The sequence below is a fragment of the Xiphophorus maculatus genome, chromosome 22, assembly GCF_002775205.1.
Source record: "Xiphophorus maculatus strain JP 163 A chromosome 22, X_maculatus-5.0-male, whole genome shotgun sequence".
Classification (NCBI taxonomy): domain Eukaryota; kingdom Metazoa; phylum Chordata; class Actinopteri; order Cyprinodontiformes; family Poeciliidae; genus Xiphophorus; species Xiphophorus maculatus.
This window is the reverse complement of record NC_036464.1, coordinates 12,118,009-12,134,873: the sequence shown is the minus strand read 5'-3', so window position 1 is coordinate 12,134,873 and position 16,865 is coordinate 12,118,009. Positions and strand designations below refer to the sequence as shown.

General features: G+C 37.0%; 2 protein-coding genes across 3 annotated transcripts in view; one reads left to right on the top strand and one right to left on the bottom strand.

Annotated features, from left to right (window-relative positions):
- Positions 1-6,639, bottom strand: part of dst (dystonin) — a 112,920-nt gene extending 106,281 nt beyond the window's left edge. Inside the window, exons 1-3 of one of the 2 annotated variants that reach the window (XM_023327802.1) lie at positions 6,210-6,639; positions 5,987-6,018; positions 3,735-3,923 (exon numbers count right to left, since the gene is read on the bottom strand). In XM_023327802.1, coding sequence (XP_023183570.1) covers positions 3,735-3,923; positions 5,987-6,018; positions 6,210-6,396 — 408 coding nt within the window. In that variant the 5' untranslated portion in view covers positions 6,397-6,639. The remainder of the gene's footprint in view (positions 1-3,734; positions 3,924-5,986; positions 6,019-6,209) is intronic. The other variant, XM_023327806.1, reaches the window with a different exon arrangement.
- A 1,282-nt stretch (positions 6,640-7,921) lies between these two features.
- Positions 7,922-15,995, top strand: znf451 (zinc finger protein 451). The gene is made up of 13 exons (XM_014471956.2): positions 7,922-8,005; positions 8,497-8,560; positions 8,905-8,988; positions 9,069-9,182; positions 10,372-10,483; positions 10,599-10,749; positions 10,838-10,964; positions 11,044-11,203; positions 11,355-11,502; positions 11,962-13,469; positions 13,542-13,613; positions 13,929-14,006; positions 15,861-15,995. The coding sequence occupies exons 2-13, from the start codon at positions 8,501-8,503 to the stop codon at positions 15,899-15,901; spliced, it is 2,655 nt and encodes an 884-aa protein (XP_014327442.1). The 5' UTR covers positions 7,922-8,005; positions 8,497-8,500; the 3' UTR covers positions 15,902-15,995.
- Positions 15,996-16,865: the final 870 nt, after the last annotated feature.

Genomic DNA, 16,865 nt, shown 5'->3' with positions numbered 1-16,865 from the left:
ACCTATCTCCCAAAACGAAGGAAATTGGTGGAAATAAATCAGTACAGCCCTACAAAAATGATGCTGAAAAACATTTATCAGTGGAAAAATATTATTATTACTGTTATTATTATAGCAATCACATGCTTAATCAATTTGGCAAGGTGCTTTTTTTTGCTGATATTGTCAGTATTATTTTATTGTTATTATAACAGTCTGTGTATTATTTGTCTGAAGAGCTCCATGTGACAATTGCTCCTTCCACAGATTCTCTACCAGATTCCAGTTAGGACTCTGACTGGGCAACTCCAAAATGTCAACATCAATAGAAGTTGATGTTCTATTTAGCAAACTTTTTAGCAAAATTAAAAAGTTATCTTAAAGCTAAACCAGTCAGGGGTGTGAATAATTTTTGGCACAACAATAGACAATGAATAAGCAACTTTTTGAAAAGGTGTTTATGTTATATTACTGACTGGGAACTCAGAAAATCTTACTTCACAAACAGAATGCAACAAGTGCATAATCCGTGGTCCATGCCTCCTTCTTTGTCTTTGGTTTGCTTCAGTGACTGAGTTACATTACCATATACAGGGTGGCATGGTTCTTAAACATTTTGTCCCACCTTTTGGATTGATGAAGACATTTCTAGAAATGATGATGAGTTTAAGAGAAATGTATTAGACAGAAAAAATATAAATATGACTCAAAACTTTGACACTGATGTGTACCTATCAATATATCTATTGAAACTTTAGTCCAGGAATCAACTTCCTCTTAAATCTGATGTATCACCCTGTTTGTGATAAGTCATTTTATGCTGTCTGAAACACATGGATCTTGTGCTAAAATAGTAGCTGATATAAACATAAGGTGAACAGTCCCTGTGCAGACATCTTGATAATTAAATAAAAATCAAATAAAATACAATGAATGAAACATTCAACATATAATCATTTCTGATTACAAATGGGCGCAACACTCTTTTGTAAATATTTTACAAATTCTTAAAAACAAAAAAGAAACCTATTATTTATTATACTACCATAACTTTAAAAGCCTAGTAAAGCTACTTTTTCTTTTTCTGCACCCACAACAGTTAAAATATATATGTTTTTTTTTTTTTTTTTAGACTTCAGGGACACATATTTGCGAAATAGGAGTTTGGCATTTCTATCCACTTTTGTTCTTTTGCATCTATAAATAGACTAGATGTCTATTGTTTGTGTAAAGAATTTTTCAACAGGGCCCGCAGAATCATTTCTCGTTTAAAATAGATGCTGCAGAACTGATGAAAGCAACACTTTGTTAATAATAGCAGCATCACTGCCTCCTGTTTCATCAGATTAAAACCGAGTCATCCAGAGGCAGCTTAATGTTAAATTTATATTATGATCATACTCCCGGTTATTCAAAATATGAAAAAGTGAAAGGATATATGGCTTAAGATATCCTGTTTTTCCAGGGGAAAATGAAAATTTAGCTGAGTAAATCTGACACTGTACAAAATCCCTGCAGAAGCAAGGATACAAGAAAGATCAGAGACCCACCTCACAATGACTCATTTCTCTCCAGGGAGTGACCTTAAATTATTACTTGGCAAAGTCTACACTGTGGTTGGCAAGTTTAAAAAAAACATTGTGAGTAAAACATGAAAAAAAGCACAAAGTTTTCATGCTCATTTGATAAAACATTTAGTTTTTGACAAGATTCATGCAGGTAGCGAACGTCTTTAAGAATTAGACATGAAATAAGACACGTCTGCATCGGTTTCCCTTTCTGTCAATAAAATGTGTTGTCATTAGCTCCTTTGCACTGGTCTGGACCAGTTAAACAGATTAAACACTGTAGACATGTTCTTATCGACACAACCACTGTAAATCTGTCATCTTGACAATCTAGGACTGTACCACAAAAGAGGGTGGAATGATAATAAGCCTAATTATACAAATTACTGCTTCTTTTCTGATTCAGGCTGAACCCTGACATGGTAAAATATGTTTGGTCATCCTGGGATTCTTGTGATTTTACAAATTTGCTAATTTTACGAATTCTGCCACGTGTCTGTTTATGTTACACTTATGGTCAATTTATGGAAATTATTGCTTAGTTGAAAGTAAAATTGGTGACAAAAAATTATGTAAAACCAAGCTTTGGCACAGCTATGCTGGATCGTGTTTGTTGAAGACTGCAATGATTAAAAACCAATGTGTCCCTGTGATCTCCAGCTATCATACAACAAATAACAGGACTACACAGATCAATAGGTTCCTTTGAACTATTAGTCACTTCCAACATAACACAAAATTTAACGAAGAGATCACAACTACAACTACTGCAGAATAGATAGGGTGAGGGTTGAAGTTCACCTTCACAAAACACAAATCAGAGCTGCAATGGAACGGTTTTTGCTCAAAGCATAAATATGAATTAGAATGACTTAAAGCCAACTAAAAATCTTAGTAATACTTAACAATAGCATTTCACAAATGCTTTCCATTTAGTCTGAGTGAGCTTGAGCAAATTTGCAAATAAGTAGCAAAAGTCCCAGTGTATAGATGTGCAAAACCAAAGGAGATGTTCCCCAAACACTTGAAGCTTTCATTCAGAAAATTATCCACAAATAAGTACCACACTTATTAGATATTTTTTATAATCAAATCTTTTATAATTTTCCAGCCACTTTATAATTATGCATTACTATGTTTTGGTCTATCATGTAAATCCCAATGAAATACAATGACATTTGCGGTGTGAAAGTGGTAAGTAGTTTTTGTGTAATATATGAAATATATATTTTCAAATATTTGTTATACGTGAATATATGTTTTAAGTAGCGTTCATACAAATATTTGGACGGCCAACTTTCCAAAGGAACCAATGTGTCCACACCCGATAATCCCATATGCTTAGAGCTCTTTGTACTTTTCCAGCTAGACAATAAAAGCAAGCAATCATTGTTCTGATCAGGAGATGGGTTCTGTCTCTCCTTAACATTTTGACCACACAATCTGAAAAGATAAAGTGCTCTGCTGAGAATAAACCCTTTGCGCCATATGGCACATAATAAGCAGGGCATATCATGTTTGCAATTAAAGCTGAGGGACTGAAATTAACAGATATGGCTGGACTAACAGCAGGTACCAGCTTGAACAAGAGGACTGAATAAAACTCAAATATTACCATAAAAATGAATTATTTTGAATTGCAAAGTTGTAGCAGGCAAGAAACAACTATCACCATTTCAATGACAAGTTATGTGACGTTTCTTGTATAAATGTATAAACTTGAAATTTGATTCTCAATCAATATTTTTTATTACTCAAAACTTCTACTTACACACGTTTCACACTGGTTTCTTCTTAAAAATACCTTTTTCTCTCTGTCCCAGTTCCTCAAAAGAAAATAGTATTTATTTCATTAATATCCCCTAAAATTATTCAGAAGGGGCTTTATTTTATGTTGTGCTAACAATTGCTACTTGTATATGTTAGTAGATCACTCATAATTTAATGAAATGGCAGATTTTATCTTCATATGTCACATAATTCTTACCCATAATAACTTTCCAGAGATTACCTATGTAGAGATCAAAGTTCAAAAGCACACCTATATGCAAGCCCTTTAAATAAACATGTTTTTAAGATCCTAAATGTTCAAAAGCACACAGAGGCCCCAATAGTGGATAAATCAAATAACCTGCACCACTTCATCATCTGTGTTAATGATGGTTACCATTAGGGAGGGATACCTACAGCTTTACGAGTGGGAGTGACTTGCACAGATTGGTAAAACTCTGGCGGGAGTCTCTTCTTCACTTTACGTTTTCTCACAGTCGAAGATACATCAGGTTCACTCTCTGGAACCTCGACTAGACTGGGCTTTTCTTCCGTCACTCGGGCATGCACGGTCCTTCTTAGGTGACGTGGACTGTGTCTGAAACCCTGTGACAAACAATGAAATGTCAAAAAGGCACAGATGTTACACATTCAACACAGAAACTGTCTCACATTTAAAGATGCAAAAATCCTGAGTTCTAGATGTTTTTCACATCAAATGTGAAAAACATTTTGTGCTTCCCACACCAAATGTGAAAAACCCTGAAGAAGAACAAACTTGAATAAACTGGGTCTTGCACCTCTGTTAAAATGAGCAATTTTGAGATGTAAACATTTTGACTTGAATAAATAATTTCAATATTTACTGCTGTGTAATTGAGGTGAAAATCATATATATGCTGATGGAAAATTGTAAGAAAATTAAAACTGCAGTTACTTGGTTGCATAAATGTGCATGCTTTGTTGAAGCCCCTTTTGATCAGATTTCAACATTCAGTCTTCATAAGTTCACATTCCCCAATGTCTTGTTGAAATTAAGATGACCTGTTCTTGTTGTTCTAAAATCTCCTAAAACCTTGTGTAATGGACTCATGAGACCTAACTTGAATTTTTAGGCCATAATTTTAAATAGGAGGTTTGGCACAAAAAACACACTGCCATGACTGGCAAAGACCCAAACACTGAGATGGGATGAGCAAGCTGCACTCATGTATGGAAAAGGCTGTGGAAAAGCTGAGGAAATAAATAAACGCTAGTAAATAATCAAAAATGTAAAATATTGGAACACAAAGAGGTCGGACGGATGGGGATTATGCAACAAATTGCTTGTCACCGACAAAAACACTATATTCATGGAATATGATGGTAGCAGCATAATCTTATGGAGTTATTTTGCCTATTTATCTTTAGATGGAACTGAGATTTTGTTAAAGCAAATTAAGTTAAAAATATGTCAAAATATTTAATTTTGTCCCAAACTTTTATGTCTTTGAAAGGCACAAATGAAGAGAGATTTCATCAATCACCAAAATAAAATGATCTCATGAGACTGAATGTAAAGCTCTGGTATGGGCTTTACATTCTGTAAAGTCCATTTGTCAAGAACTAAATCTGACAAAAAGACTGTGAGGTCACCAGAGGGGATCCTACAACTTGGAACAAATTTGATTTTGAGAAGTTTTGCAGTTTTGCAGTTTAGCAGTTTAAACACACTATCAAAACACATTCTGAAAGTTCGCTTGACTTTCGGAAGTCAAGAAAAAGATATTTGCTTGATTTCCATGTGTTCTGCACAATTGAGTTGTACAAGACACATATCTTATTACATGTGTTTAAAGAATTTTAATTATTATATATTTTTTTCTTTCAGGCATTTGGAATTTTAACAGGGAGAACTGTATAAATCTTAAAATTCATGTTGAAACAAAATTAAAAATAAGCTTTTTGCACCTACTTTTGTTTTTCTCACTCTAGAAGGTTTATTAGGAGACAAATGGATATGGTTTAACTGAAGGTCCACAACAGCCTTGATGTCCTTGAATACGATACTCTATGAGAACAGAATCTCCCTGGATTCTGTATTGAACCTCAGGGGTTCAATAACATGACCTACTATGTTAAACTAGCTCTTGATTTTTTATTTTAAAAAGGATGGAAAATATCAGTTTGTACTAACATTACAGAAATATATTACTTTCCAGATATACTGAAACCACGTCTTTCATATGTCAGAAAGTTCCAGCAAAACACAGCAATCCTGGTATAAGGCTAAGGCAGTTTTTCACACTTGATTTAGACAATTTTCATGATTTGTTTGGATTGAAAAGCAAGCAAGAAAAACAAACACATTATCTAGATTAATATGTTGTTTTGGTTTTTATTTGGCCTGAATTACAAGGCTTTCTGTTGGTTCAATTACCTCATGTTTGACAATTATAAGAGCACATGCAAAGTCTTAATTCATTTAAACTGCAAAACCTCTTCGCCAACATTATTTATTGATAATGGTTGCGCATTGCGCACATCTACAGTGCCTGAAATAGTCATGCAGTCCTGGGTAAAAGTTCAAAGAACCTAACTTTGTGAAGCTCATGTATTTCAGAAGTGGCCTACTTGACCAAACTTTAGTCAGTGTATTAATGACAAAACAATGTGAAAGGTTATCCTACCTCCGATCGAAAATGATGCGTTCGGAGACCAACTACAGAACAGATAACAGATATTACATTAGACTTTGATCAAACACTCTTTTAAAGTGTGAAACTGCACAATAATTCTCAGATTTATAATGTCTGTTAATTACTACCGCACGAATGGAGAAAACAGCATGCACAATAATGTAGACTAAGCAGTTAGGGATGGTGAGATGCGGCTGGCCTGCGCTGTACTCACCGCGACTCCTGGAGCGTCCCCCGGATAGCACAGATTTCATAGGATGTTTCCCATTTCGGAGCCTGCGATGCCAGCAGCAGAAAAATAAAATCGTCGCAATAGTCCCGAGCAAAAGCAGCAAAAGCAACAGAACACACTGAATACTGTATGGCCTTAGCAGGACCAAAAACGCCGCAGCGATCATCATAAGGCGAAATATAGGACAGCTCCTTCTGCTCCAGACAGTTGCCTCCTCTCCTGTGCGCCTTTTCACCACTCAGAGCTCGGGATGCGGCTAAAGACGTTCGTTGACATACGTGGAGCATCACACTGCAAAACGTGGAGAGCGCACAGGGTTAAAGTGGACAGTCCAGGCTAGAGATGTAATTTTTGTGAGGTACAACGCATGACTCAGCAGAGAGGCGCATCTTTTATTATTTATTTCATTTCCACAAGGGGCAGGGAGAGTCAGCAGATTTATCCCAGGCAGCGCTGCGTCTGCTGCAGAGTGGCCTGCCCACCAGGATAACGCTGCAATATTTCACACTGTCCTATTGGACGGTCGGACGGATATCTGTGTCAGTCACATTGTGTCAGCCCAGTTCAGATGCTACACGATGAATGCTTTTCTGCCAGTATTGTTTGGTAATAGTCTGTGGCTTTCCAGTGTGATACAGATCTTGATGTCCAAAAAATACCTATCTGGTAAATAATATACATAAAATGGGATTGTATTCTAGCATTTTCAGAATTTGGGAAGGTAATCACCACATAGAAACCTTTTCTGGTCATAATCCAGCGCTGATTATAAACTTTGGATGATGCGAATTTTCTGCTGTAAAATGAGAGTCAAACAGGAATAAAATAAACTGAGGAGCAGATGTATTATCACAAAGGTAAAGTATGGAAGACCTCTGATTGCTTCATGAGGCTACAGAAAAATGTGCGCATTTGATTTTGATTGTAGCCTAATCAAAGTGAATTGTGATGGTGAGACTGGGACTCAGACATAAATAGCACAGAAGCTGGCCAAAATGTCCCACGTCTCCTAGGAAACGAGCCCAGACATGTGGGAAGTTATTCTGACGTTTGACAGCATATCCAGAAGAGAAGAGCTTCAAGGCCATGCGTTAACACATCCGTCATATTGTGAGTGGCATCATTGAGATCATCTTATTGAGAACAAATATCTCTTACAAGAGAGACCAGTTTTGATAAAAACAAATAAAGTTGCAAACACAGCCACAATACAACTTAAGAAATTTGACTCAATTAAATAAGCTAATAAAATAGGAACTAAAAACGAGCAAATTTCAGTTCTGATCTATAAGTTTTAAATAAGGCTGTGTGACTGCGTGGTTTGTCCTGATACTGACGTTAGATGCACATTCACAAAATTTTAAAAATTGTTAATTCAATTTTTACGTTTTTGGATTCCACCAAAAGCGCACTTAGCTATGGCCTATCCAAGACTGTCTAAAAGACCTGGAGCTCATTGCAAAAGACGAGTGGTCAGTTAACTGCTGTACTGACAGGAGATTAAATAACTCAGAGGGGATTAACTAAGTTGTGACATGACTCTGTTAAAATATAAGTAAATATATCCGATTTAACTGCTGGCAACACATCATGGTGGATACTTAAACGTAGTGACAGAAAAATATAGACTCCGCCTGTCCGGCACACACCGCTATAAGAAAGAAGCGCACAAGCTTGTCATGACGTAGCAGACTGGATTAGCTGCGGTCAAGTTGATTTGGAGTCTTGCAGGAGCTAGTCGCCACCCTGCACACGGAGAAACCAGTAGGAGAAATTTGGTAAACGAGCTATTCAGTTTGCTCTATATGTTGAAAAAAGAGTCACGCTTTTATGATTGTGGAGTAGTTTAGCGAAATCAAGACATTGCTATGGTTGCACTTCTCAAGTAGCTAGCATTACTAGCTACTTGTAAGGCTAGTAAGGCTTACAAATGTCCCACCGTTTGGGATATTTGTTCAAGATTGTCCAACCTTTAAAATTATTAAGCAAGTGGTAAGCATTTATACAGTTTGCATGTTGTGGTAGTCCACCTAAAGGACAATGCAAAATGTATTTAAAATACGGATTTGATCAAATAAATGCAAAGTAGAGCATTTTATATTCGATTCAGGTAAGTACTTGAACATGGCATTTTGTCGCGCTAGCTCATGTCTGCCCCTGTTAGGTGTGTAGGTTATATTTCAACAACAGTGGTTTTAAATGTTGAGCATAGATTGACTTATGCTCTAATTCTGCCAGCCAACTTTGTTGTTGTTTTGTTTTTTCCAAGTTAAATGTCTTCAACAACCCCATTAGACGATGACAACGAGCTGGAAGAAGTGGAGTTTGTATCGGTGGGTCACGTTTACGTTACGTTTTACGTTTTTATTAGCTTTTAGAGTGCTGCAGTTTGAAATGATGACAAAATTAATTTATTGAAGTTGTCATTTGTCTGTCATTTAGCATTAATTGCAAGCTTTGTTAAGCCATTGCACTGTTATCAGAAAATCACATCAGTTCTACATTCTTTCATTTATGATTGTAGGATTTTGTTTAATTAATCTTATGAATTAATCTTTATTTTAATATTACTTAGTCAAATTATGTGTATTAAATGTAATAAAGCACAATAAGCTCCAGCATAGATCTTTAGTGTAGTCGTGTTTTTCTGTGATGATAAGCTATGTTCTTCCTTCAGGAGGGCCCTTTTAGACCAGTACTGGAATGCATTGACCTGCTGAGTGACAGTGAGGATGAAGGGTGCTCGTCACTGGCTGGCATGGTGGGTGACAAAATAGGTAATCTGTTTATAAGTGATAATACGAACTTCTAAAAGTGTGATATTTTTCTTTAAATTTCTAGCTTGAAGACAAAATCAACAGACACAAAGCTCATGTAACGTCTACTCTTGACAGACTGGCACATAAGGTGGCCCAGGAGAAAAAAGAGAGAGCGGATAAATGTAAAGCATTTAAGGTAAGACCTGAAAGAACAAAGTTCAATGTTTTTTCTGCCTTTCTAATGCATGTAGATGCAAATAATCACATTCTATACTGTATTTTAAACAGAAAATATAAAGATTTACACTGTAAATATTGTACATCGCAAAGGAATTCGTGCACCTTAAATATGATGCCTTGCAGTGTAATATTACTACTTGGAATCTTTAAATTCATACCCACCCCAAGTCATAACCCTTCATTAAATTCTTTAATAGCTGTAGGTATTTTGGGGTATGTTTCTAGCTTTCTGTTTCATATCTGGAGTCTTAAATCTCTGTCCAATTGTTTTTACAGATTGGATGAATCTGTAAACACCAATTTCCTATTTTTTCCGCTTTTGATCTAAACCAGGGGTCTCAAACTCCAGTCCTCGAGGGCCGCAGTCCTGCAACTTTTAGATGTTCCTCTGCTGCACCACACCTGAACAGAATAATTAGGTCATTAAGGCTCTGGAAAACTGATCTACACAAGGGGGAGGTCATTAAGTCATTTCATTCCAGTGTTTTGTACCTGTGGCACATCTAAAAACTGCAGGACTGTGGCCCTCGAGGACTGGAGTTTGAGACCCCTGATCTAAACCATTTCATTGCAGCCACTAGCGTATTTCCTGTTGGTGGTAGTATGTTCAGGATGTTGTGCAGTGTTACTTTTCTGTTACACATAGCTTTTGCATGTAATCTTAAAAAGTGTCAATTTTGATATGTGTATGATTTTTGCCAAGTCACACCATATTATGTTGCTTAGTTATAAAGAGTCAAATGAATAACGGAAACCAAATGTTCACAATGACCTCTTTCTGCCTTTCTTGAGGATTTATCTTGAATTAAAAAATTAACATTTGAACAATGCTTGAAATAACAATAATGATATTTTTACTACAATCGTTTTTCCTGTTTATCAAAGAACAAAATGAAAGTAAGTATCCATTATAATTTTTCACCTGTTTTTTTATTGGATACGACAAAGAAAGTTATAACAGTGCCCTCCAGTGGCCAATGTCTAGAATAAACAACTCCAATCAACTATAAATAAGCAATGCTGCATGTATTCTGATCTGCACAATCAGTACTTGTCATTTAAACCACTGGCATTATGTTTCTTTCTTGGTTTTCCCAACTTTGTGCTTATTGTCCTATCTTTGTTGCTTTTCCTTTTTATTTTAGGAAAAACAAATCTTACAAAAAGCTCATGGGCAGCAAGAGTTGGCTGGTTCTTCAGCAAATGGTGTAAGCATGGAAGCAAAGCGCTGTGTGGACATGTGGTTAAAGATGCCAGGTAAATCTATATTCCAAACAAATCTGGAATTGTTTGGAATACAAATTGCTTTACTCTTTTGATCTCTGCATGTTGTTAAATATAAATAATCATTATGCTTTTTGTGTCTATTTAGGCCCCAAGCCTGGAGTGATCAGTGCCGGTTCAGGAAGCAGACGCACTCATGCCGCTTTCCCTAGAAGCAGTTCAACTGGTCACACTTGCCCAGTAATTGACTGCGGTCGTGTTTACGAGAACATTTCCCTCCTTGATGGCCACTTGAAGCGGTAATGTCGCCTCTCTGTACGCTGCAGGATTATTTGTGTAGGTTTTGCCACGTACATAAAGGGGTCATTTTGTGCAAATGTTTTGCAGGTTTGATCACTCTCCATGTGACCCAACAATTCATCTCAGAGGAAGTCCATCCGAGTTCTTCGCCTGCGTTGCCTGCTGTTTGTGCTTTCAGACCGAGGAAGAATGGAAGAAACACGCTGAATCCAAGGTTGGTGTGTTTTCAGTGAAATCACTGATGGTGGATATTCAGTTGACAAATTTAAACTTGATTTGCTTTTCATTATTAGATTTCCTCGTCTAGCACTGACAGTCACAACTTGGATCAAACTTATCAGCGGATCGTTTGCTTTGCCTGTCCCGCTTGCTTCCTCCTCTTTAACTTACGAGACGAGTGTCTTCAGCACATGTCAGACAAAAACCACTTCACTGAGTCTCTCGTTATGACTGGTAAGGTTTATTGATTTAATTAACAAATGATGTGGCAGCACATATTCTTATTGATAAATTTGTGTTGGCCTTTGTATACATGCTTTCTTTAAACTTAAAAGCAATTGGATGATAAAGTTTTCATTGAACTTCTTTCACTTTCTTTTTAAAGAAAGAAAAGGAACAGCGCAGCCAGTTCCGGTTCCACATCATGTGAAGGATCGTCTCATTGCTTTGTGTAAGGATGTAGCATTCAAGGTCCGCTGCTCCTTATGTCACCAAGTTCTGATTTCCCATCAGACAGCTCAAGCTCACTTCAAGTAGGTTTTCTCGTGACTTTATTAATTCTACGTATGCAATTCCTTGCAAAAGTATTCCTTGAATTTTCCTTAGCCATTTTTTTCCAAACAAATAAATAATAATGGTGCAAGAAATAAAAAATAAATGAATAAAAATGGTTCTTTAATTAAACTATTAAACAAAGTTGGCATTTATAGACTCAACAAGCTCTCTCTTTTCAATGACTCGTGTTGCTTTTGTGGCTTCCAACAAATGTTACTTGGGAGAGATGAGGACAAAAATGGCTCGGTACATTTTGAATGTTGATGATCTTTGGGTCTTTCAAGTAATTCCCAATAAAATACAACATAGTTTGTGGCTATAATGCATTAATTGAGAAAAATTTGAGGTTTCTGGCTGTCTTTGCAAGGCACTGTTTGCACTGATGTTTTCAGTAGCTGTTATTTATTTAGCTGTTACTCTTCATGTTTCTCTTCTAGTGTGCACTGCAGGCAAGGCTGCGCTGTGGCTAAGTCTGACAAAACCATAGTGGACATTATGAAACGGCTCCAAGTCCGAGGCCAGTGCATTCCCTGCTCTAAAATCTTTCTCAACCAGGCTGAAATCGAAAGACATAAAGAGTCGAAGCTACACGAAGTTGAGGTCAATCAAACAATGGCGAAAGCACTCCTTCAGTACAGTCGCTTTGTTGAAATGCAACAAAGTCAAAGAAAAGCAGAGAACCATCAGAAAAGAATATCATCTGGCCTTGAGGTTGAATTTCAAAAAATAAACAAGGAATGGAGTGACCGCCATGGATTTCCAGCCAAACGACAAAGACTGAGCCGAGGCTTGAACGACAGCAGCAGCAGGACCTTGGTGGCGGCTTGGTTTTGTGAATGCGGCCTGCAGTTTTCTGAGAAGGGCAATGCTAGTAAGCATCTCCTGGCTGCAAACCAGATTTTCCACCAGTGTGGCGTTTGTGGCAAACACATGGGGGAGTCTTCAATCGCCCGCCTACATATGAGCCGTTTCCATGGGGGAGCTCACCTCTCCAACTTCCTGTTCTTCTGCCGCAAGTGCAAAGTGGAAATGCCCCGGCACAAAGATATCTTGCTGCATGTATCTGAAGTCCACAGTGGACACACCTACCTCACAGAGAAAGCGGTTCCCTATGACCTCAGCTCAGACCTCGATGCCAAACCTTCCACTAGCATCAAAATATCATTGCCCTCGCCTTCTGCTTCCAAATTGCGGCAGGACGCGGTGGAGACGCCTTCTTCGACAGCGGGCCACACTTGGATGTGTAGGATGTGTGAAGATGTCTTTGACTCAGAAGCAGCTGTGTTCAAACACTGCAGCGATTTGAGTAGTCACAGCTTCCAAAGATTCATCTGTGGACACTGTCCGCAGAAGTTCTTCAAAGAATCCACAGTGCGGCGACACTGCATGAATGAGCACGGCGGGCAGATAAAGAGTTTCCACTTCTGTGGCCTGTGCGACAGCATGCAGTTTGATACTGAGGACGAGTTCATGGATCATTACAGGAAACTTCACAGTAAGGACTACTACTGCATGGACAAGCCTGAAGTTGTTCAGCCTCCTGCTGCTGAGGAAACCAGTCAGAATGCATGTCCTTGTATGGATGGAGAAGGGTTCATAGAGGAAAAGAAAGCTACTTACACTCGGTGCATGAGAAATCTCGCTGCAGAAGGAAAATGTCTGTACAAATGTGCACCCTGCTGCGTATCTGTTCCTTCTTTTGCACAGATGAAGACTCATATCCTCACAAAACATGCAGCCCTGAACCTGGATAAAACCTTTGACATAGTGTGCCAAGAGTGCCAGGAGAGCTTCAGCAGTGTGCCGAAGTTTCATAAACATCATCATTCTATGCACTGTACACTGGAACCATGCCTTAGCTCCCAGGAGTGCATGAGGGATTCAAAACCAGACCCCAAAACTGTAAAAATAATCAATGCTGTGGAGATCAATTCAGGAAGTGACGGTAAATCAATTAGTTTCTTGTTTGTTCACATTTTTTGTACCGCATTTCAATCTTGGTTTGTGCTTTATACAGAGATTGAAGATGAAACATTGGTGAAGATTTTAAGCACCAATGAAGTCAGTGATGAAACAGAAGGGCATGAAGGTAAACAAGCTACTGGTCATTACACTTACTGTAAGAAAAAATATTTTTACTACCAAAAATATGTGTCAGACATATGTAAAGTATGTTTTCATTTTTCTCAGCCAGGCCATTCTGATTTTGTTTGGATGCTGCAAAATGCCAGTTGAAATTACAGATTGATTTATCTGCAAACTTAATGCTCTGTGTTAAATCCCTTTTGATATCCAGGAAGTGAAAATAACTCTGCATTTGACATGCTCTGTATGTATCAGATTCCTGGTAATTGGTTAAAATTTTTAGAATCAATCAGTTGCATTTTTTCTGTTTTTATTCCAGAGCAAATAGATGAAGAAATGTGCCATGTGTTGTCTTTGAGTGCAGAAGAAGCAAAAGAGGCTGCAAGAGAGTCTGCTGGTATGTATTCATACTAAACTATTACTAAACCTGTTAGTCTTAAGACTAACATTTCCTATTTCCTAATAGGAAATGTGATGAGTATTTTCCTATTTAGAAGGATCTGTTATAACAGCTTTAAATAACAGCTAGAAACAGTTTTTCATTCAGTTCCTGGGTGTGTATACTATAACTCGCTTTGTTTCCGTTATTGATGGTGAACTTTTATGCTGCAATTACCTGAAGAGTATTTATTTGTAAATTCATGTGTCTTCGGTATATTATTCATGGTTACCTACATCAGAAGTGCCAGATTGTTACCATCTTGGTTTGTCCAGAACTTGTTGCACAATTTGATATGCTTGGTATGCCCAATAAACCAAAGCCTAAACACAGATATTTTCCTATGGAGAGTTCCATCCTTTACAATCAGAAGAAACAGTTGGGAGTTCATTGATTTAAAGGTCCAAATCCAGGAAAGAGGAAACATTTTATTTGAGGTTTATGTTTTCCTAAGTATCCTGATATTTTATACAAATCCACCTAAAATTAAAACAATTACCTACTTTGTTTCTGAAGAATTACTTGAAAGTCATCTCAGCACACTTGGTCAATTCAATTCATATGCAGTCATATTCCAATTGAATCCTAGAATAACAGTAAAGACAAGTACAGTTTATTAATGGCTTTTGGTGAAAATGTTCCCTATCTAAGCCACACAGCCAGTTGTGTGGAGTCATTGACTCTTTTATGTGTCAGACATGTGTTACTCTTTTTACATCCACTAGTTCAGTTTGTGGAAACCTGTGTTATTGGGACACAGCATACTGCACTATTTTGTAGTATGCTTGTTCCTAAGGGGGGAAAAAAAACAAAGGCTAGTCGGAGTTTTTCCACTGACCTGAATCCCATAAAGAACCTATTTGACTCTTTGGGGAAAGTCAGTCCTCACTGCTCTAGTATGGATTTAACTGAAAGCTCTTTCAACAGCCATTACAGAAAACCAGACTGATTTTTATGCCTGGATTTTTGTCAAATAGTTCTTCCTGTTATGTAATTTGCAGAAGCTATCCATAAGCATGCTGTATCTGTTCTTTCGTCTTTTAAAATGTTTTTTAAACTTTGATGAAGAATATTATTCCGGATACCTGCTGCTCTGTCTGTCCATTGTTAGCGTAAAGGAGTTTTACTTTAACGTGGTGTGAAATGATGTTGACGTTTTTAAGTTTGTGTTACTTGGATGGAACCATTTTTATAATATAAACCTATAAAACACCTCAAGACTTTCTCTTTTTATGCTTAAATCATCTTTTACTACAATATGTAAACAATGCATAGACTTTTATTTTTCAAAAGTCTTAATGTTTACTTCATTATTTACATGTCTTATATTTTCCATGTTGATGTAATTGTCAGGTCAGTTGGTAGCCTCAGTACTCTGACCATTGACACAGTCCTGCTTTGGTTATACTAATTAACTTCATAAATCCTGCTGCTTCATTCTTTCTGCATTTTCTAGTGACAAAAAATGTCCAATAAGCTTGTAAAGGACTGAAAGTAACGGAGAGACATTTTTTCCTTCTTGCTAGCTGAGCACAAATCAAATATTATGTCACTGTAAAGTCTGAAGATTGGAGCTGTTCATTGCACAAAACATCAGTTCTAGTTTTTTGCATTGCACTTTATCAGAAATGGAGCATTTTCAGAATTAATTGGTCTAAGTATGTCTACATTAAAACCAATGCCATTCGATCTGATGCTAGTCATACTAAGACTATACTCAAAAGTAATCAAATGTGCAAAGTTTAAAAAAAGAATAAGGTGATTTTCTTTTTTTCTGTAAATCCCCATCTTGTCTTTAATTTTTTTGTACAGATTTGGAGGAAGCTCTACAACGAAGTCTTCTGGAATTCTAAGAACTTGGAACTTCTGTGAAATCGTCTGTTGTTGAAAATCTCAGTTTTCCACTCATTGTTGTCTGATTTAAAAAATAAATGTATCTTGTCATCATCTTTCTTCTGTTTTGGCAACACAAGTCACGCTGCCCCTTCTGCAACTGGGCTGATTGCATGTTTTATGGTTTTAGTGGGAGCTGGTTGTGTTCTGCCAAGAGTTCTGTGGAGTCTCAAACACTTTGGTGTGTTGACACATGTGCTATAGTTGGCATTGGTGACACTGCAAGATTCCTCAGTTGGCCTTGTGACCACATTCTTGACTATTTCTACATCTGATGTCTTAGGTTTCCTTAAAGACGAGAAAAAGTGTCTTAATTTTTTTCTGATAAGGCATAAGTAAAATTAAGTGTACTGGTTAATGTGAAAAGGAAAGTATGATAATGCAATTTGGGGCACAAATTTAACTGTACCATAGAATAACATATATATATAAAATTTTAATTTGTTGTCTCTATACTCTTAGACAAATGAATATTCAATCACACAAAAGGAAAAAACTGATAGCGGTTCAGGAGGTACAGCCTGTGTGTTTATGCTCATGTTATTTGACACTGGATCTTTGCATGTAGAATTAGGCAGGTAACGGTTGTACAACATCAAAGTTTGAGTTTTTAAATGATTAAGTGAAAACTTGCAACGGCATTCACACTAATTTTTTCCATATTTGTTTATGTTGCAGTCACAAACTAATGTGTTTTATCAGATTGTTATTTGACAAAAACACAAACTTAATTTGGTTCTTTAGTTCTTAATTGCAGACCTACAAAGACATGACTCCTCTGTCTGGAGCCAGGAGACTTGTAATAAATTTAGGTTAGCTGCATGCCAAACTTCTCTGATTTTTATGTGTAAAAAGAATAAGTAAGAATTCTGGGTCTGTCACATAAGAATGAATTTAAGACAATATAGGGAAAGGTTTTGGATA